The sequence below is a fragment of the Miniopterus natalensis genome, chromosome 7 (assembly GCF_054644295.1).
Source record: "Miniopterus natalensis isolate mMinNat1 chromosome 7, mMinNat1.hap1, whole genome shotgun sequence".
Lineage (NCBI taxonomy): Eukaryota > Metazoa > Chordata > Mammalia > Chiroptera > Miniopteridae > Miniopterus > Miniopterus natalensis.
In genome coordinates this window covers 43,395,481-43,418,791 of record NC_142087.1, presented here as the reverse complement: position 1 = coordinate 43,418,791, position 23,311 = coordinate 43,395,481, and the positions used below count along the sequence as shown (strand labels likewise).

General features: G+C 34.8%; 1 protein-coding gene across 1 annotated transcript in view; it reads right to left on the bottom strand.

Moving 5' to 3' along the window:
- Positions 1-1,588: 1,588 nt before the first annotated feature.
- The window catches only part of MIB1 (MIB E3 ubiquitin protein ligase 1), a 91,947-nt gene continuing 70,224 nt past the window's right edge, over positions 1,589-23,311 (bottom strand). The window contains exons 13-21 of the mRNA XM_016211513.2: positions 22,333-22,465; positions 19,488-19,574; positions 17,942-18,103; positions 15,220-15,401; positions 13,262-13,454; positions 8,383-8,461; positions 6,900-7,013; positions 5,394-5,494; positions 1,589-2,369 (exon numbers count right to left, since the gene is read on the bottom strand). Of these exons, the coding sequence (XP_016066999.2) occupies positions 2,229-2,369; positions 5,394-5,494; positions 6,900-7,013; positions 8,383-8,461; positions 13,262-13,454; positions 15,220-15,401; positions 17,942-18,103; positions 19,488-19,574; positions 22,333-22,465 (1,192 nt within the window). The 3' untranslated portion in view covers positions 1,589-2,228. The remainder of the gene's footprint in view (positions 2,370-5,393; positions 5,495-6,899; positions 7,014-8,382; positions 8,462-13,261; positions 13,455-15,219; positions 15,402-17,941; positions 18,104-19,487; positions 19,575-22,332; positions 22,466-23,311) is intronic.

The following is a 23,311-nucleotide window of genomic DNA, read 5'->3' as shown; positions in this document are numbered from 1 at the left end:
TATTCTCTCTCACAATGCCAAAATAAATTTAAAATAATTTTTCAAGTGCTTGAAAATGTGAATAGGAAAACATTTTCTATTTAAGTAAATTTCAAAGTGGTACAAATATAGAAAATCCACAAGTGCATAGCACTATAATATACTGACGTCATAACTTTTATAACAGTTTGTAAGTTATTATATTTTGAATATGGTGGAAATAAACAAGTCTGTAAGATAAAATTGCCTTTTAGGAATATAAGCTTTAGCACTGTAGCTCAGAAGACAAATAAAAAGGATTTAAGTAGAGTTCTAGATCATAAAATCCTCTGGCTGGCCAAACTATGCATGAGTCAGCCAGGTGCTCCCTCCTTACCAGCGGATCGGATCTATTAGAAAAGAGATGGGTGGCCCAGGGCATGGAAGAAAAGGACAATCCAGACTTACACTGTTTTCAAATCTGAAAGAGCATAGTTTATTTGTCTCCTTAGGCGAACATCATCAGCCAGATGTTCTATCTTTTTATAACTTCAAAATATGGCTTAAAAATAGCCTCAGTGGCCCTTTATTAGATAACTGAGTCAGTAAATTTTCAAATGTAAATTTATAAAAATTTTATCGCTCTAAATGATGTTAGTCAGCTAAAACAGATATGGAATTACTGATACTATAAAATCAGCCAGCAAAGCTCACCACTGTTTTCACCAGGACGTGCAATGGCAGTAGCCATTAAATAGTCAGAAATATGGTGCTATGAGGGCTTGAGACTGTACTTTCCAAGTTAGTCGTTGTACCAGAAAAATGGACTTAAGAATCAGATTCAGAGGGGGAGGAAAACTACAAAAAAAGATAACTACCCTTAGGAGTAAGCTAATACACAGTATATAATATGTAGACATTACTGTAAACAGCTGATACCTTAAAAATCTAGCAGCAATGAACCCTCAGACGCTTATTTGTGTGTATATCCATCCTAGATAAGATTACTCATCCAAAGAAGAGAAAGTGATTAGAAGCTCTAAAATCAAAGTTTGAGTTTAAAAAAACTTACAGGTAATCGGACATATTTCTGTAAATGTCCTAGTCACTCTTTGTATTTATTTTTAGGATATTTATTATGTCTTGGATATTGTTGGCAGTTTAGATAATATCCTCATCTCTAGGTATAAAGAGAGACTGTGCTCTTTATAGTAAGCCTTACTATCTGAGAGGGAATGGAAGCAAGCCTAGACTCCGTATCAGTCAGAATTAACAGACCGAAGAAAGGGTTGATGCCTTTGGACAGTGCACTATCCTGCTCAGATCACGGGCACTACTATTCAGTATACTGGAAGGGCTGAAGAGAACCCCAGAGGCCAATGAGGGGATTACCATTTCACTGGACAGATCAAGCCTGGATAAGTAACCAGAGGGAAAGCTGAGGCACACTTTTCACAGGCATTTTTTTAAAGGCTGGCTGAACAAAACAACAGTGTTTAAATTAATATAAGAAAGGCAACCATTAATAGCAGTTAATAGATACTCTTTGACGGAATAGTTTTCCTCCCTTCAGTTCCCACTACAATTTTTCCTTTTCATGTCTACCAGTCATTTTGAAACTGGCAACTGGATCCAAGTTTTCTTTTCCCTTTAAATCTAGAAAATAAGCTAAATGCAAAGTTATTCTTCTATGCTTCCATGTACTCAAAGAATTCAGAAACAATCATTTGGATAACTTTATGTTATCTTAAAAAGAATTCTCTCTTCAATATTCCCTTAATATGTGTGACAGAATGGTTTGACTTGCCCCTTTCACTTGATGCATAACTCTTCTGAGTACCTGTGTCAACTCACTGTATAAATCATGATAAACTGAAGGACAGGAGATTATAAGGAAGTGTATTTTCTGTCGTCTAACAAATTTATAACAGATCTTTAAAGGATTTTCCTCCTTAGTAGATTTTCCCCTTAGCCAATAGTAAATTAACCATGAAATACATGGATGTGATGTTTCAAATTAAAACAAAACAAACAACAACAAAAAACACACACACAAAAAAACAAATTAAAACAAAAAACAAACAAAAAAACACAGGACTTAAAACACTGTTTTGTAGTTTTTTTGTTCTGGAACATTTACAATCTAATTATACTCTCGTAAAGAAACTATAATATTAAAAATTAATTCCTTAGAACCTTCAACTAGCTTAAAAGCTTACTAAAATCTCATGACCAAATACCTTAGCTAACAAAACACACTGAGTTTCTTGTTAATACAAAAGAATCCTTCGTTCAATAGCCTTTCGACAAATTGGACATTCACTCATTCGGTCTCCGCAGAGCTGGCATGTTCCATGGCCACAGAGGAAAATCATATTCTTTAGACGATCCAAACACACAGGGCACATTGTCTGGAATGGAAGATAACAAATAAAGTAATAAATGCTGAGACATTTTATATTTTGAAAGTGTAACGTGACAACTCTGTAACATCTTCTTTTGTTCTTTTAGTCAAATAATCTTTTGTTGCTTACAATTTTTTTTAAATTTTTAAATAGTTAAAACATCACCCCTATGAAATAGAAATGTTGGTTGTACTGTCAGGACAGTATAAAAGGCACTACATAAAACAAATACTGAATAAAAAATACTATATAAAACAAAACATGCACAGGCCAAAATCTAATAGGAAATGAACGTAAACAGCCCCATTCAGTCCGATTCAGATTCCCCAACTCTAGGTACTATGCTGTTCTTGTATGACAATAATGCAATGTATCAGACCTCCTGGGAAAGGGGGAAGCATAGAGAAGTCGCTAAGAACATATGCCAAGCACTACACTAGATATGATACAACCTCAGTCCTATTATCACTCCCACTTTAAAATCAAGAAAACTGAGGTTTAGTGTGGTTAAAAGCTTCCCCAAAGCAAGCCACAATGTGAACTCAAGTCAAGTGGCCCCAGAGCTCTTGCTCTTGAACATTATGCGGCACTGCATGCCGTCAATGCATATCCTCTTAGTTAACAACAATTAGTCTTAGCTACATATTAATAATGTAATTTCATGAACTCAGAAGAATTTAGAAGTATGACAGATAGACTTCTGTGAAACACTCTAGGAAATCACATATTCATTCACAAAACACATTTTACATTTTATATTTATAAAAACATTTTTTTACCTTAACATACAGTATTATTTCATTCTGAATTACATTTTTCACAAATAACATAGAAGTGAAATAGTTAAACAACAATGTATAGATTAATAAACCAGACCTAAAGCCTACATGAAGATGTAGTTATCAACTTTGACAATACCAGAAATCACTGTGGAAAAAAAAGACATAAAAAAATGGAATTGTAGACTAACTTGTTAACCCCACCCTTCCAAAGCATATTTTCATATTTATCTATCTTAAAGTTTTGTCAAGCAAAGCTGGAGAAAGTCCTATTTTTCATTTAAAAAGCCAAACCAGCTTTTTAGTGTCATTAAAAGTTTCTTTTCCATTAAATTTTCAAGAGTTCTACCTAAGTAATTAATAACTCGTATTTCCGAAAGTAAACACACCTGTGCACTCTTAGTTAAGTTACTTTGAGTTAATGCATCCATAAGAGAATATGAAATTAATTATTGTCTGTTAAAGACAATTGGGGTAATAGATAGATTGGAGATTTAAAATAAAAGAGGAGAGCTATTCAGATGCTTTCTCTTGGTAACCTTGAAGGGGGCCTGCAAGAAATCCCATCACTCCTCAGAAAATGAATTTTGTTTTAAGTGTTTAAATACTTTAATGGTGAAATATGGTAGTAAAGATAATTTAAGGAAGAAAAAACTTTGAATGGTAAACTTTGGATAAAGGTAGAGCTGAGTTATTCTTTTAGGATCCATATAGGTTGTCTTTACTTATTATAAAAACAATTTTAATTCACAATTTGGAAATGAAATGCTTTTCAAAGAAGGTGTGTTCAAAAATCAGTTTTACCTTTCTATAAGTGTCTTTGGAAAAGGAACTGAGACTCTAAGGAGCTTCAAAAATTTAAAAACATTTTATTTTATACTAGAATGAGCTAAATATGTTTCTACTTTAATATTCCTACATTAAGAATTTGTAAATCCATATTTATCTTTACTTATTCACTATATAACAAGTATTAGTAGGTGCTGGATTTCAGAAAAAAAAACCTGGCCCAATCATAGAGTTTTCATCTTTTCAGATGGTGTTTTAATTCCTAACAAACATATATACTTAATTCTAAATTAGTTATCACAAGGGTCATTAGTTATCCTAGGTCACTAGTGATTATGTCACATTCTTAAAATTCAGATAGAAACGACAACTGCTGACTCTAATAACTTCATGGCAACACTGATGTAATTGTGTTATTACTAAATTGTGTAATTTAGTAATTCTAACTAAAGAAATAACATCTTTTGCAGCTTAAACTTTTGAATTAAATCAGATTTAATTGCTGGGTCAAATAGCCAGGTATGGGAGGAAAAAAGACTTTCTTACTACATGCCTACAAGTTTTAGCTAATTTTTCCTTATTTTATTGTTGCTTTTATTGAATATTGAGTAGATAAGAGCATTTCTGTTGATATGTATAAAATATAAAGAACAATATGACCACCACCCAGTTTAAAGCATGAAACACTGCCTTTTCTTTTGAAGCCCTTCCACACATCCTCTCCAATCCTTTCCATCACTGATAACTTCTATTCTGAATTTTGCATTTATCTTTCCCTTGCTTTTCTTTATGTGTGTGTGTGTACATTTTTGAAGCATCACATCTATACAGAAATGTGCACAAATCCTAAGTGTACAGTTTAATATAAATTCACCAACTGATAAAATGCATGTAAATTGATAGTTAAATCAAGAAATGAAGTATCAGTACTGTACTCTAGAAACTTTTCTTATGCCTCCTCCCAGACATCCCAGCCAAGAAAACCACTACTCTTGATTTTAAACACCATCTTCTATACGATTATTCCCCCGTTTGCATCCCCATTCTGTTTAGTTTTATTAAAATGATAGCAAATTTTCTGTTTTCATTAACTTACATTCCTACTAGCATCGTGAGTTATGTCTGCTACATATTCTGCCTAAACACCTGACAATGAGTTTTTAACACTGAGTTTTCCTGCAATCTGGTAGGTGGCAAAAGGTACCTCACAGTGGTTTATTTTTCATTTCTTTATTACTAGTGTATTGAGCATTTTTTCATGTTTATGATCATTTGTGTTTCCTATTTTTGGAAAGGGCCTGAGTAAATCTTTTAATCAGATTTTATCTGCTGCAAATATTAAAATACCACAAGCAATATATTAATATGAATCATGCGTAATATAGAAAACACTATTAGTTTCATAGAAAAATGTGACATGCTACTGTTAAAATCGTTTTTGCCATGGAGAAAGCATTATTACCTGCTCCTTAATGTCTTGCAACTGCTGCTGCAACTTCTGCACATCTGCATTGACATTGGTATTGTCCTTGTCCTTTTGTAACACTGGGATACTTCCACTTGCTATAATAGAGATAAAAAATTCTAATGTTATGACTGTTTGGACACAATAACTATTTATTATTTCTAAAATTATTATTGTTTTATTAAAAATTGTCCGGCCGGCATGGCTCAGTGGTTGAGCATCAACCTAGGAGATCACGGTTCAATTCTTGGTCAAGGCACATGCCTGGGTTGCAGGCTCAATCCCCACTAGGGGGCAAGAAGAAGCTCAATGTCTAGCTCTCACATGGTCTTTTTCTCTCTCTCTCTCCCTCTCTCTCTAAAAATCAATAAAAAAATCTTAAAAACAAAGACACAAGACTATTATTAGAACCCTCTTTAAATATTATTTTTACATGTGAACAACAGATACGGTAGTGACATTCATGTTATACTCCTGCATTTATTATCTTCAAAAATAAATAGGTTTACACATTACTTTCTAATTATATTTAACACAGCTAACCCAGACTTGAGGAGGGTTTTCCAAGGCTCTACTTGCTTCCTTCAACAAGGTCACAAATACATTTTATGCTTCCTTCCCATTCCTGCACCGTATGAACCCAAGACGACAAGCAGCACAGCATTTCAGCTAATTTTGGCAGCAAGCCTCCTTCCTTTATTCCCAACTCTCCTTGTTGTTAGTGATCTGAGATGAGGAACTCCATGAAAGAAAGGCCATGATCAGTGCTCTACTAAATGGAGGGAAATTTTTTATTTCACTTTTCCTACTCTCTAGATTCTTGGTCTTTTACTTTAGTTAATCTATCCCCGGGATTTATATTCTGCTCCAATGGTGATAAAGACAAAAGCCCTGTGCAGAAGTAGTTACACTAATGTTTTCCACATCTGCACAGAGCCCAAAGAAATCAAAGATACCATTCAGCTTATATTTAGTGCAAAGATGAAAAATATTTTTACATAGCTATACTATTGAAGAGGTTAAAGGTAAATAATTTACTTTTCACCTTTCCATTTGTTCACTAGGTTATACTTCAGTTTATCTACACTCTGTCCAAACTATTATTCCATAAAATACTCAAATGCTCCAGATAAACCTGCTAAACATAAGAATGATGTTAATACTTTTGTAAACTAAAAAAATAATTTGTAATATGATGTTCCCCCAAGATACACTAAACTGCATCTTAAAAATAGCAAATTTTCTTTAAGCAAGAATACAGTAATATTCTTTATATCATAGATGGTGGTATCTTCAAAGACTAATGTTTAAAGTTCTATAATCATATCACAAGCTAGAAAATTTTCAGGTTTCTAGTAATGTAAAAGGAGCAAAACCCTACCTGTTCCTCTGTAAATTCAAATTGTATACCTCATGCTTTACAAGATCATAGTGTGCTATGCATGGGAGGAGATGTTTGGGAAAGTCTCAACAAGAAGGACAATGCTTAAGAAATCCACTTACAGATATCATCAGTAGTGTCTTCTGAACTTTTCCCTCCACAACACATAATGAAAGGCACTCTTCGTTCAACCACTGCCCGACACTGCACACACTTTTTCATCAAGCTAGCACAGTCTGGAAAACAATAGGACACTTCTTACAAAAGAGAACATGAATAAGAAAAGGGTTGCCTTTTCTCTGCTCATTCTTATAACTTAAATTTAATACTGAGATATACTACACCCTGCAGATCAAACCCAACCAACCATTAGCCTATTTTTGTAAATAAAGTTTGTTTTGAAATATATCTTTATTGATTTCAGAGAGAGGAAGGGAGAGGGAGAGAGAGAAACATCAATGATGAGAGAGTCAGTCGTCATTGATTGGATGCCTCCTGCACGCGCCTGACTAAGGATGGGGCCTGCAACCCAGGCGTGTGCCCTGACCCAGAATCGAACCTCGTGGATCCTAGGTTGATGCTCAACCGCTGAGCCATGCCCGGCCAGGCAGTAAATAAAGTTCTAATGGAAAATACTCCAACTCATTTATTTATATAGCCTATGGATGTTTTGGCATTATATGCGCAGCTGGTGTGGTCCAGTGGTTGAGGGTCGATCCATGCACCAGGAGGTCACTGGTTTGATTCCCAGTCAGGGCACATGCTCGGGTTATGGGGTCGATCCCCAGCAAGGGGTGTGCAGGAGGCAGCCTATGGATATGGATGTTTCTCTCTCATGGATGTTTCTACCTCTCTCACCCTCTCCCTAAAGTCAGTAAAACTTTTTTTAAAATCTCTTAAATTTTAATACTATCCTCATGAAGAAAAGATTTCTGTCAGTTCTCTTGACAGAGGTTCAATTAAGAATAGTTAAGCCCGGCCGGGCGTGGCTCAGTAGTTGAGCGTCAACCTAGGATCTGGGCGACTGGGGTTCAATTCCCGGTCAGGGCACGTGCCCAGGTTGCGGGCTGCAGCTGATGAATGACTCTCTCATCATTGATGTTTCTATCTCTCTCTCTCTCTCTCTCTCTCTCTCCCCTTTCCTCTCTCTGAAATCAATAAAGATATATTTTAAAAAAAAAAATAGTTAAGAAGGCCAGAAATTATAACCCCAATTATTGCTCTGTGTGGTTCAGTAGTGGGAAAATTATGCAAGAAAAGCAATATTAAGGTGAAGACAATTGAAGATGTGATAATTTTATATATGAGAAAGGGCTAGACAAAATGTTTCAACATCCATTTTTTAGGAATAAATTTCTACTGTGTGTGAGAAGAGATCATTTTGTGCTAAAACAAATGAAATGAAAATTTGACCTAGTGGAACACAGCATATTCAGTCTTCTTTAAGGCTCAGGAGCAAGGAGGAAAATAGGTGACATTCTAGTAGAGAGAATGAAATGGAAGGTACTAGAGGTCCACCAACTCTGTTGTTCGTGAGTTATCAAAAATTTGTTTCATTTTCTACTTTTATAATAATACTGAGGAAGTTTTTCATAGGCTACTTACTCTCACAAGCACACATGTGTCCACACGGTTGAAAAAGAACAGCTGCTTTCTTGTCTGAGCATACCACACATTCTTCGATCTACAAAAAAGAAGTTACACAGTGCAAGCATGAACATCTACAGATAAAGCTCTAAGTTTCTTTTGTATCCAAATGTATTTCTTCTATAAGGAAACACTCTAGGCATGCCAAATTTTATACATACTTCTGTCCTCCACTCTTTTGGTTACTCATTTTTCCTGCTGAACAGGTTCCATGTCCACTTTAGTCCCCCTACCTGTTCTAAAGAATGATATTAAAAAACTCCATTTCTGCCCTACCGGGCATGGCTCAGCGGTTGAGCATCAACCTAGGATCCAGGAGATCACGGTTCAACTCCCAGTCAGGGCACATGCCCGGGTTGCAGGCTGGATCCCCAGTTAGGGGCGTGCAGGAGGCAGCGGATCAATGAATCTCTCATCACTGATGTTTCCATTTCCCTCTCCCTCTCCCTCCCTTCCTCTATCTGAAATCAATAAAGATATATTTTAAAAAGTTAAAAATAAAAAACAATAAAACTCCAATTTCCTCTGAAGTCAGGAAGACCAGAGTAGACTTCAATTTTCTTTTTTTCAAAAACTACTTTGGGGAGAAAAATTTAAAAAACAAATGACTGATATTAAGATAGATTTCTAGCCCAGCCAGGCGTGGCTCAGCAGTTGAGCCTCGACCTAGGACCCAGGCGATCGGGATTCGATTCCCAGTCAGGGCACATGCCCGGGTTGTGGGCTCAATCAATGACTTTCCCATCGTTGATGTTTCTCTCTCTCTCTCTCTCTCTCTCTCTCCTTTCCTCTCTCTGAAATCAGTAAAGATATATTTTAAAAAAAAGAGATAGGTTTCTAATATTAATAAAAATTTAGCCAGACTGCTAAAATTCAAGGGAATTTTTTCTGCTTACACACATCTAAGGAACACTACCTAAAACATCCTTTCCCAGGACTTGGTCAATTCCCCAACACCGGCTGGAGCCCAAAGTTTTGTCCTATTCTTTCTCCCTGGTCTCTAAAGTCTCCCAAGACCTATTCGTAATTTCCCTCAATTTTACCTCCTCTTCATCGGTTAATCTGAGTTCTGAGTGTGTAATTACTTCTTAACTTTGGCTCTGGTTTCTTTAACCCACACCCACCCCACTGTCCTTGGCTTCACATCCATCTTTCACCTGTTCTTCTCCCTCCTGACACACATTCACATTTACCCACATCTCTGTCATTTAATATTAGAGTCCAAAAATGATAACCACTACTCACCTATAACTTCACCTAAACAACCAAACACTGCATGCATGCTTTCTCTCTGGACTTTCCTAACTTATATACCCTGTTATGTGCAGAGAATTTATATAGTTGTAGTAATAGTGGAAAGCACTATTTATATTCCTGGACTCAAATTCCAGCTCTAGTGCTAACAAATTGCCCAATATTGTTGAGCCGTTGTTTTTTTTTGTTTTTGTTTTTTTCATCTGAATGCTAAAGAACAATCCTTTACAGAGTAGTAAAGAGTAAATGAGAATAAGATAGGGAGAGGAGTTAGGTGTCCCTTATTCAAGTGTGCCCTTGAACGATTCTAAATGTGAGACAGTGAGGGCATAGCTGATCTACAATACAGCAATATGGAAGAGTGGAAGGAGTTTTGAGAACATTTAAGAAGACTTGGTAACTAATACTATGTGGGGAATGAATGGTGAATAAGTTTAGCATATTTGCTAAGTTTCTGACTTGACTAACTGGTTCCAAACAGCTGAAAGAAACAAATTTCAGTCTCCTACAGCTCATAGGACTAAGACCAGGGTGTTTTTTCCAACTCTAGGATTACATTCAGGCTTTAGTACTATTCAAGGTCAGATTACAATGAAAGGAATGGTTACCTTCAGTATAGCAATCTAGACCCAAGCAGTACACCACCAGAATTGTGCGTAGGGAGCAAAAATAGGAAAGCCCTGGATATGGGTGGTTAAGGGACCCATAGCCTGAGGTAAGTACACTAATTATTCGTAACTCCCAACAAAGGTTTTCCATTCTCATAAAGGAGACGTATGAGACTAGGGCTGGACCATGGCTAAGTTTCAAAGGTATGTCAGTCAGCCATCCATCTGGTTGGCTAGTAAACCAAACAGAAAGCAGGCACAACTTGGGTGAAAGAAGAAATGAAAATCCCAAATGTTAGCAACTGGAGACATGGACAAAAGTTTCAAGAGCAGTGACGGCGGGGAGGTAAAATTGACTGATCTAACCATTTGTATGTAAGAATCATTTTCCTACAAATATTTTAAGAACTGTTGTGCTAAGTACTAAGGAAAGATTAAAATGTGACAAGGAAAAGACGAGTAAATTAAGTGTTATATGTAACATGTTTAATTCAATGTCTAATATAAAATCTGTGCCGAGTACATGAGAATTCTCTTCTCCTCTCTATATAATGATGTGCTGGGTTTTTTTTAATGGTTCCTAATGGAACTGTGTATGTATCTGGATTGTTTATAAAGAGTTTAAAATAATCTAGCAAAATGATATAATAATCATTTACTTACCCAATCCTGTTATTAAAAAAAGAAAAACACTTTATAACCATAACTTTTTCCCTCTTCTGGAAATTTTCCTTGGGTTATATTCCCAGGAATGGAACTGCTATATTAAAGCATGTTTATTATGAAGGTTTGTGTATATATAGTATCAGGATGGTCTCTCAGAAATGTGAAGCCATTTATTTAGCCTCCACCAGTGTTAAGAGAGTACTCATTTCCCACTTCTCTAGAGAGGAGTTTTTTTAAATTTATTTTCACTAATTTGGTAAGAATGGTTAATAATTCATAATCTTTAAATTTGTATTTCTTTAATTAGTAAAGAAACTGAGCTTGTTTATTCTCCCGTCCTCCAAATACTAGTTTTATAATTCATCTTCAGTGAAGATGTACATTATCCTTTAACCACTTGGGGTCACTATTTCTTTATCTGCAAAGGCTCTGCAACCAATCTGGCAAACCTATTTGGTGAGTATATTAGTCTTTGTACTTTTCTACAGGTTTGAAAATTCCATAGTTTAAAAACAAATTGGAAGCTTACTAATTCTTGGAATTCAGAACTGGTCTAAAAAAAAATGGCAGCATATTTCTTCCTCTCTACCTCTCTGTTCCAGCAATCCTCCCTTGCAGACACTGTTTTTCATTTTGTCAGTGTATCATAACACAGTGCAAAGAACAGGGACCTCTGTCTTGGACAAGCTGGGGCTCTGAACTCACTTTACATGTCTTAAAGCACCTACAACATCCTATATGGCAGAGTAGCTCTTGACCTAAGTCATAGTTTGCCAAGAGATTACAAATTTTTAGCAGGAAATTATCATCCACATGTATGTCTTGACTACAAAGCAAGTGCTCAATAAAGGTTTGTTGAAATAGGGCTTTAATATAACAAAAAGTCCCAAGCACAAGAGCAGAATTCACAGGCCAATCTAAAAATAAGAGAATGGCTTGGGTTTTTCTTCTTTCAGATTCTTTCCCAAACTGTTACTGTGTAAGCAGCTAACTATATTACAAATACCAAGTAGAATAATCCACATGTATTTATTAAGCAAGGTTCATGGACAATGCACATAAAATGCACGTGGGTGCCCAGCGTATAATCAGTGCCATTGGTTCATCCTCACCTTTACCGAGAGATTGAGCAGCTGCACAAATACTCCAGTATCTTCTTTCCAAAAAAATAACTTCCTTGTGCTTTTTTTTACGTCAAAATTTTACCAAAGATATAGTCATCTGGATCATAAAAAACATCCAGTCTTAGAATGTTCCATATGAAAATGTGGGAAGCACTGGCAAGATAACACCTTTCAAGTTACTGCCTCCTAAATCATTAGGAGAATTAGTGCCAGCTCCTTTCTAATTAATAAAGGTCAACGAATAGCTTAAAAAGCGTCAAGAGAAAAATGAAAAAATAAAAAAACTAGAATGGAAAAAAGAGTATAAACTTCATAAATGAAACCAAAGAAAACCAACATATCTTTTGGTTTAAGCTACTCACCTTGAGAGTAATCATTTGTAAGAAACTTAAATCTCACTTTACATGCACATGTGCACACACACACACACACACACATATTAGGAAAAACTAAAACAGAAAATCAATTATTTCAGTAAGCCAAAATAAGTCAGTATAGTTATGATAAAGCACTGAGTTACATGGGAAAATAATAAAACCAGTAACCCAGAAAAGAATGCTTCTCAAAAAGCAAAAGAAGTCAGACAAGATGAAAAGTTCAGAGTGGATACAGAGTTTGGCCATCACTAATTGCAGGATGATCAAACTTTATTTGCCTCCTGGAGGGAAATGATACAAAATGAGTAGCATCACCTGTCATGTTTCCTTGACAAAAATGTTTAAGCAGGCCCTAATCAAGCCATTAGACCTACCTTCCAGTTTACAGGAAACACAGATGATAGAAAAAAAAATTAATGCCATGACCAAACAAGCAAATAAATCCAGAATGTGTGACATCCTACAGAAAACAATTTATGGTCTTTACAAAGATAAATACAAAATAGTTCATGTACTCAGGAAAGGGGCAATTTACAAGTAACTGCAATACAAAATGGAATCAAATACATCTTTAGGTTATAAGGTGCTCTAAAGCAAAATAGTAAATTATTTTTAATGACTACAGTTTACATATAAAGAAGGAACATCATAAATGGTCTCAATAAAGATCTAAATTATACATTCCTATATTTAGAACAGGAAGAACAAAATTAAACAGACACACAGCACCATATCATCTTATTTATCATTAACTGTAGTCTCAGAGATATTCATAAAATGGTAAAATACTATATTAAAAATATATTACCTTTGTCCTAGATTGAACTTGCTCTTTACAAATGAGGCATTTCTTGACTCGTGGAGAACATAGAGAACAGGTAGCAATATGTCCACATGGGCCAAAAAGAGTATCTCTCTTCATATCTGAGCACACCATACACTCTTCTAAGGTTTCAGAATCATTACTAATCATAGAAGGACTTCGAGAGCCCACTTGACCACTAATAAAAGAAAATATTTCTAATCAAGCCTATCAGAATATTTATATTACAAATTTAATAATTAAAATGTTTTTTAAAACATCTACAGCATCAGTAGTGTATATAAAAACAGCTTTAGATATGTTAAAAAATTAAGCTTTAACATCTCTATATGTATCACGGTATACTATATTTTTCTATTTATACACATCTCTGCATCTTCACATACTTGCAGTACTATTCAAATTACAAACTGAACAAGTGCTCACCCATTGGAAAATGGTAGATCCGAATCTTTTAACAAAAAAATCAAAAACACTAGTTTAAAATTTTGCATAAACACAATTTCACTCAGAACTTTTTAGCTATATAGAACCAGCTGAGAAAGGTCTAGGAATAAAAAAACCCCTAACTAGAGTCCATGTTAGTTACCCTAACTACAGAAAGGATGAAATGAAGCACCATCAGAGTCCACAACTGACAGGGCATGTTGGAAAATATGTCACCGCAGCTGCTGTTCAGACATGTCTTTAAGTGTATCCTTAGGGAGCAAAAATTCTACTACAGGAAGACAATGCGTCTATAAATAAAAAGATACAAGACACAGAAATACATATATATGACCAGCTACAGCTATAGGAAAGGGATACCCTGTTTCTACTATGGTCTTTAGAAATTCAAGAAAGTGCCCACGCACGCACACGCACACACACTCTTACACACACAGTTTCATCTTAGACCCCAGTCTTACAGCTATTGCAGGAATTCTAGTGCCTTGTGTCTATATGTATTTTAGAGGCATTCTGTAATTTTGTAATAGAAGTTATGCCCCTTAAGGATACACTTAAAGAAATGTATATAATTCATTATATTAATTTCCCTATAACACCACTCTAAGCGTGGATTCCAAAGAGATATCTTTTCATCACTACACAAATTATAAGAGAGGTAAGAGAACGCAAAAGTCAAGGACAACTACTAAAGTGTTCAATGAGAAGAACCAGGGCAATTATAGTTGTATAGCACCATTTGGATAAAAAATTGAGAAGTACCTTTTGTATGTGTATAATCTCATATTAAGACATTTAGTTACGCCATAAGTAATTAAAGTCACTGACACATTTTACTTTTAGAAAAGAAGGCAAGTGGATTAAGTGATTAGTTTTAGAAAACTCCCTATCAGGAATCAGTTCATTCATTTGTTCACTTTTTCAATTCTTCATTGGTACTTACTGAGTGCCTATCAGGCACTGTGCAGGGTGCTATATTATTAGAGTTTGTATGAGATATATCCTGTTAGAGAGTGAGTAAACTGCCTTTCTTTGGAAGAGTCTAGTAAAATTTTAAATAAGTGTAACACTAATCACAGCAATTTCACTAGTAAGGCCTTTTCTTATAGATAAGTTCCTCTAACATATAGGAGTACTGGAAGATCAGACTAGCTTAGAAAAGTTTTAGAACTTATTATACATAAATCATTATATTTAATAACGCAGAGAATACAACATGCAATAAAGAGACACATGCTCTCTATAGGAAAATTTTTAAGAAAGGGTCAACACAAAGATAGAGGAATAGCATGATGTATTATAGAATTGTACACTTGAAACCTATATAATTTTATTAACCAATGTCACCCCAATAAATTTAATAAAAAATAAAAGAAAAAGGAAAAATATACGAAGAACAAAGACAAAGGCATTTTCATGTATTCAAGTAGTTCATTCTGAAACCATGACACTCTATGTATAGAATATTAAGTTTTATGATAATAAATAATACAAACCTGACTTTTTCTTTATGACACTTTGCCAGTGCTTTGCAGAGACTTGGATCAGGACAGAGATCAAGTGGTGATTGACCCTTCTTATTTCGAATGCTAAGGTCGGCACCATTAGCAGCCAAGAAACAGGCAATAGATGCTGCACTCTTCTTCTCTGCCCCCTGGGTACCAAGTCCCATTATTAACTGAAATCAAATAAAAAAGAGTCAAGATTTCCCCTTAAGGAATCTGTTATGAATTCTTACCACCAAATACAGGGTGGGGCAAAAGGAGGATTCCAGTTGCAAGTACATGAAACACAGGTTATTCTTTTTTTAATCCTCACCCGAGGATATTTTTCCCATTGCTTTTCAGGGGTGGGGGAGAGAGAGAGAAACAACCATGTGAGAGAAACACATCAATTGGTTGCCTCCCGCTCGTGCGCTGTCCAGGGCGGAGGATTGAGCCTGCAACCGAGGCACCTGCCCTTGGCCAGCATCAAACTGGGGACCCTTCAGTCTGCAGGCCGACACTAACCACTGAGCTAAATGGGCTAAGGTCAAAGTTTATTCTTGTACTATTATTAATTAATTATTGTATTATTTCCCATAGAAATAACTGTAAATCCACTTTTGCCCCACCCCATATATACACACATGTAACGCATATGTGTATGTATGTATATATGTACATATATGAATATATATGTGTTACACATAAAAATTACATGTCTAAGAATTTACAGACTATGCCCTCGCAGGTGTGGCTCAGTTAAAGCATTGGCCCGTGAACCTGAAGGGTCTCAGGTTTAATTCCCAGTCAAGGGCACATACCTGGTCTGGACAGGTATGGGAGGCAACCAATCCATGTCTCTCTCTCAAATCGATGTTTCTCTCCCCCCTCTCCCTCCCTCCCCACTCCCTTCCTTCCACTGCCTCTAAAAATAAATGGAAAAAATATCTGTGGGTGAGGACAACAAAAATAAGGTGGACATTTATAAGTTGCAGTCCTAATATCCATTCACCCTTCCCCTATAGCCCCACTTTTCTCAGGCATATAGTTTGAGGACTGGCATGCTCTCCACTTTTAGAGGTGGTCCAGTGATGGCTCAAACCAGACAGATATCAGCCTCTCTGTGTGATTAATTCAGGGATGACACATAACCCAAATCAGGTCAATTAAGGCCAATAAAACTCAAGAGCAGGACTTCTGAGTGAGATGTTAAAAAAACAGTACTTTCTTTTCTACTCAATTTGGTTCTGAAGCGGCTAGGAACCAACTTGAAACAATAAGAGGAGACAAGTGAGAAAAGAACTAATACCTAGGAATTGAGCCAAGAAATGGAGAATGAAACAAATAAGGTTCTGTTATCATCTGAACTATTGACTCAAACATCTTACCTGAAAATAGTAAAAATAACTGTTCATATTTATGAAGTGTCTATAATGAACCAAGAACTATTTTAAGCACTTTCCATGAATTAACTAATTTAATCCTCACAACCTTAAGAGACAGTTATTGCCTTCCCCTCATTTTAAAATGAGAAAAATTATGCACATGGGAATTAAGAGACTTTATCCATGATCATATAGAAAGGCAGCAATTCTCCAACACTTTGGTCTCAGAAGCTCTTTACGTTCTTAAGAATGATTCTCAAATTCATATGGAAAAGTGAAGGACTTAGAATAGTCGAACAACTTTGGAAAAGAAGTAAAAAGAGGACTTACACTACCTTACTTCAACATTTATTATAAAGCTACAATAATCAAGACAGTGAGTTGGCATCACATAGCTAAAGATATAGATCAATAGCTGAAGACATCAATCAACAGAACAGAGTATCGGATCCAGAAAGACTTCACATACAGGGTTAAAATTGATTCTGGATAAAGATACAACAGGTGATTCAGTACGAAAAGAGTCTCAACAAACAATGCTGGAGTAACTGGATATGACAAACCAAAAAAAATAAACTTTGATCCATATCTCATTATATATATTTATATATTATTAATGTATATATAAAATATATACAAAATTAACTCAAAATGAATCACAGACCTAAATGTAACAGCTAAAACTTTATAAACTTCTAGTATAAAACAAGAGAAAACTTTAGTGACCTTGAGTTTGGCAAAAATTTCTCTGATAGAACACGAACAGTAGAAACAACTTAAAAAATGATAAAATAGACTTCATCAAATTAAAAAACTTCTGGTCTTCCAAACACACTTTAAAGAATGAAAAGACAAGCCACAGGCTGGGAGAAAATATGTGCATATCACATATCTGATAAAGAACTTGTATTCAGATTATATAGTAATTCTCAAAACTCAATAGTAAGAAAACAGCTTAACAAAATAATGAACAAATGGTATGAACAAACACTCATCAAACAGATATTAGTGGCAAAAAAGCCAATGAAAAGATGTTCAATATAAGCAGTCACTGGGGAAATGCAAATTAAAACCACAACAAATAACTACAATACACCTGTTTGAATGGCTAAAGTTAAAAAAACACAACCAAGCAACTTTTGATAAGAATGTGAAGCAATATAGTTAACACTGACTAGTCTTTAGTTCATAAATTAAATTTCTACATATGTAACTCTGATAGAGTATTTTATCAGATACAGATTAAATCAGCCATAAACATAAGATCTTGCATTAAATGATATTCAATATCAGTAGTCATTAGGGAAATGACTTTCAGTGGTACTGAATTAAAGATTAACTTTACTCACTGTGTTTTTGGATGGCTCCCAGGCAGCATCGACCTTCCCCACATCTTGCATATCTTGGAGCTGACGTAGCTGAGACAAGGTGTGATGCCTCAGAGCTTCATGCAAAGGAGTATCCCCATCCTTGTCCTGAATATCTAATTTGGCACCTGCACGGACCAAAAGCTAAGAGAGAAAGACATCTCATTTTGCTAAAGTTTCCCCACCTACAAGAAATTACAACATATCTAAAATAATAGTGAGAGCGCCTAACTGAAGGGGCTGCCACTAAAGCTAATAATTCTTACGTATTTGCTTGCTACTACTCTATACCCCTGTGGCTTCTTACAAAGAGTAATGCCTTCTGGGTATTGAATTAAAGAAAACAGAAAGAAATGAGAACCAATATATTGTTTAATTCATCTACTCTAGGATCAAGATAACGGGGAAATTTAGGACTTTTTTTTCCTTTTAATTTCAGGTATGTGAGGTGGGATATTTTAAGTACTTCCACTAGGATCAAATCATAATGTTAAAAATTCTTCTATTATTTAAATAAATAAGGAGAAGTTATTTTTTATTCCATTCTCTTTGGTCAGTTTTCTCCAAATGTATGGTCATAAGGAAAGCCCAACTACCATAGATAAATTAAGAATTAAGAATTTTTAGCAAGAGGAATTTTAAATAACAATAAATGTAAAGTGTTTGCTTTCAATAGATATTTTAAGTAGTAACTACAACTTTAAGACTTCACTTGTGGTGCTTTAACAATTTTCTTAATCCTTTCTACAAACACTATCAGTTTTAGAAAAACACATACATAGAAACCAATCTCATGTATATTGTCTTGGCAAATTGTTTTCATTTGTTTGTACTTTGTTTCCAAAAGGTCATATAGAATGTCATTCCAGGACAGTGTTTCTCAAATTTGAACATGTATCTGAATTACCTGGAAGGTAACTCAGGTTACCTGGAAGGTTTGTTAAATCATATTGCTGCCAGTTGCCACACCAGGAAGTTCTGATTTGGCTGGTCTGAGGTAGGGCCCAAGAATTTACTTTTCTACTAAGATCACAGGTGATGCTGATGCTGTTGGCTCCAAACCTTAAGAATCATTGCTCTACCAAAAAATTTTTAACAAAAATCTTTCAAATATTTTGTCTGGAATTACCAGATTAATAAAATAAAAATATATATTTCAGCTTTTTTTGAATCTGTGCAGCAAATGCCCAGCCAAAGTTTTTAATTACAGCTCAATCTCAATTATATAAATTAAGAGGGAATGTACTTTTTAAAAACTAATATATATGCTACTTCGAAATTCTCTGATTTAATATTCTGGGAAGTCACAAATCTGGCAACAAAATTATAAACACTTTGAATATCAGAGTTTTAAGATATTCCCTACTATAAATTAAACAGATATAATAGTCTAAAATCATAATTTTTACATATAACTATGCCTTCTGAGAAATCTAACAATGTGTTACTTAAATTTTCAAAACTTTCTAGAAATCTGTCTGGTTAAACTATAGCTGTAAACTAAGGTTCATGTTAGTAAACACTTTACCCTAACAATCTGGGTGTGCTGTCGTTCAACAGCAAGATGGAGGGCCGTTTGTTGGTTCACATTTTGGATATCCAGGTTTGCATTACCCTGAAAAAAAACAACAAGGTTTGCATAGTTAAAATTTGACAACAGTGAAAAACACTAAAGCTGTAACTCTTTGTGAGGAGTAAGTAACACTGGATTCTGGTGACCACTTTCCACTCCTCCAACTGCTGGGACGTTGTTCTCATATGGTTAACAGTGTGAGTACTACAGGAAGAATTAAAAGGGCAGCAAACTTTCTGAAGTAGAATAGCAAGTTTGAAATTAATTTTATTATGGTAACTTCATATAAGAACAGTTAAAGGACCAAATACACCACAGTCAAACACAGCTCCTTTCTGATTGCAGAGCAATGGAGAAAATCAGGGAGTTTTAACTGTAAATATTTCCTGAAAAGTTTTATTAATGAGTCTTCATGTTGGATTTAGATATACTCTAATGACCAAATAAGATCACTTCCTCTGGCTGCATAATTGAACTCTTCCTCCTTCAGTGAAAAAGAACTCTGCTTGAGGGTGAGAAGACAACACTTAATTAGTACATAAAAATACTTATAAAGGAAGAGCAGAATGTCCCACCAGAGTCCTGGGATGGCTAAAGGGCTATATGAGAACAGCTGAAGCCAAGGATAAAGGAAAAGGACTGAGAAGCAAAAGGAATGAACTTGGCATCAGGGGACCTAGGTTCAACTGCTGTCACAAGTTTGTGAAATGAACTTAAACAAGCATTATACCATCTCATGCCTATTTTCTCAGTTCCAAAATGGTAACAATACAAACCTATTTCACAGGGTTAATGTGAAGATTAAAAACGTAACATGCAAAACAGCCTAGCACAATGTCTGGCATAATAAAAAATAGGAAATTAAGGGCTATAGGTTCAAAAGATAAAACTTTATCATTCTGTTTATGTCTTAGAACCATTCATGCTCTCTGATTTCAACTCCGATACCCAACTGTGCCCTTGCTTGGAGCATCAGGTAGAGCTGAAACTCCAGTAAGGCTATGACATTTTCTGGAAGATGGAATTTCTGGTTTGTTTTTATTATTTGTTTTTTGAGCGAAATCATGAGGTACCTAATCTCAGCTTGTTTTTTTATCATGTTTGTTCTCATATAAATGCAAAAAGTAAAGAACTTCCTTTTCAAGTTTCCTGAACTTTTCCATCATTTAGATTCCATAGTAGTATGCACTATATGGATGTACCATAATTTGTTTATCCAGGCACCAATTGATGTACATCTGGCTTGCTTCCAGTTTGGGACTATTATAAATAAAGCTGCTACAAATATTTAGTATGAGTATCTGTGTGGAAATGTGTCCTCAGTTCTCTTGGGTACATACCCAAAAGTGGAATTGCTGGGCTATATAAGTGAAATATGTTTAACTTTATAAGAAACTGCTGAATTGGTTTTTTAAATGGCTGCTTTGAAAAAACACCAGCAATGTTTGTGTATTCTAATTGTGCCACATCCTAATCAACACTTGGCTTTTCTGGCCTTTTTAATTGTAGTCATTGTAGTTGATAATTAGTAACATCTCAATGTGATTGTAATTTCTATTTCCCGAATGACCAATGGTAATTTAAGCAACGTCACAGGATATATGGTCAATATACAAAAAATAATTGTATTTCTGTGCACTAACATAATACAATTAGAAATTAAAATTTTAAAACTATACAATTTACAACAGCATCAAAACTTAAAGATAAATCTAATATATGCAAGAGCCAAACTCCCAAAAGACTTTTAAATAGAAACTTAATAATCTGACTCTAAAATATATATGGACATTCAAAAGATCTAGAATATTAAGGCAATTCTGAGAAAGAAGAACAAAGTTGGAGGATTACTCTAACTAATTTGAAGTCTTACTATAAGCAACAATAACCAAGACAGTGTGGCTTAAGGTCTGCCACTGGGTTAGGATAAAAAAAGAATATATCAAAATTAACAATACTTCTAAATGAATAAAGTTTAATAATAAAGGCTTAAAATAGCAAAGGAAAGGTGGTTTAACTTTTAAACTATTTCTTTATCTAAACTTGTGTAGTTTATGGAGGGTCTATCTTATGATCTGGGATTTAATTACACATAATGGAATATCTCCTAAATTTTTCTGCTATTTCATCTTCTTAACTCGACTGTAAGTTCCTTGAAGTCAGGGATCACAGACAATTCTTTGATAACTTCAGTGCTTCTATATGGCATACACTTGACTGAAGCACTTTTAAAATTTGCTGAGTATACTAAAACATCATAAACTGCAATAAATAGGTCCTGAAAATATTCAGTCATAAAAGTTAAGTCATCTTATTTCTGAGATGAATGAAATGACTAAGGTGAGTGTGTGTGATGCTATCCAGCCACAGATTCCAGGGGTTCAGAAGTAACCATGAACTGAATGAATCCCCAGTTCCTGGCTGCAGCCTGGTGTTAGCTAAAGGCAACTGGCCACACCACCTTAGACTTCAATATGATGGTTCTTGGTACTGTGGCTGACTGACACTTCCACAACAGTGGCAGTGATTCTGGGAAATCCCTTTTAGTTGATGCTCATTTCATTGGACCAATCCAGGAAAGCTGTGCAGAGGGAACACTGGGGACTGAGGCGTGCACACACACCCTTCCTTCCCTCCACTTAACAACCAGTGTTAGATAGTAGGCTGAATGTGCACTATTTCTAAATTTGCATCATCATGGGATTTTACTGTAACATACTAATACGCAGTTGATGAACTAATAAGTAAACAAATGGCAATGGTCTAAACTTATTAAAAATTATTGAACTGCTTTTCCTACCTGATGTACCAACAATTCAGCCACTTCCACATGATTATTAAGGGCAGCTAGATGCAAGGCAGTATAACCATCATCTTTCTTCTCATCCACAATCCATGGTCTTGGTAATTTAGACAGTAAAACACGCATTGCACTGAAAGTCAAATTTATGTTATTTTGATATTTACATAATTTGATATTTAATTAAATATTTGTTTTTGGTAAATTTTTTTTTAAGACCTTTGGAAGTCAAATAAAAATATTCCTCCTTAAAGAAAATTATGCACAGAGACTAAAAAAATTTCAATTTTTCTAAATCTCAAATGTACAGCTTTTTAATATTTTAAGAAGTAAATAGTAACTAGCTGGAGAATAGAGTCAAAATAGAATAAGAGTACTACAAAGAGGAAACGTGAGAGACAAAAAATACCAAAGGATTAAGAAATATACCCTACCTAATAAGGATACAATTTTGATTTGTGGCATCTTTTAGGTTCAATTTGAACAGTACATATTAATGAAAGTTAATAAAGAACAACCAAATAACAAAAATACCAATGTAGAAAAAATAGTAATAATTGAGATAAATTTTATATAGTTGGCAAATTAACATCAACTCTGCAGAGATGTCAAAACACATAAATGGGTCTTTATAATCTGATATTTAAAATTTAAGAATCAGAAACAAAGTATTTCCAAAATAAAAAAGGCAAAGTTATCTTAAAGACCACCAAAATTAAACCATAAAAGAGCAGGAAAATTAATTATCAAGAAATGATGCTTCTTAGAGAAAAAGCTAACCCATTCCCCACAAAAGTAAAATTAGAAGCAACTTTTCTTGCCATACATCAGTAACTCTTCTTAACAGAAATGTTTTATGTGAAAAATTCACAATATAATTTGGAAAAAAAATCTCCCGCAATGTATTTATTAACTAATTGTTCTTTTTTTGCAATTTTACATTCTTTTTTTTTTAATTGAATTTATTGGGGTGAGACTG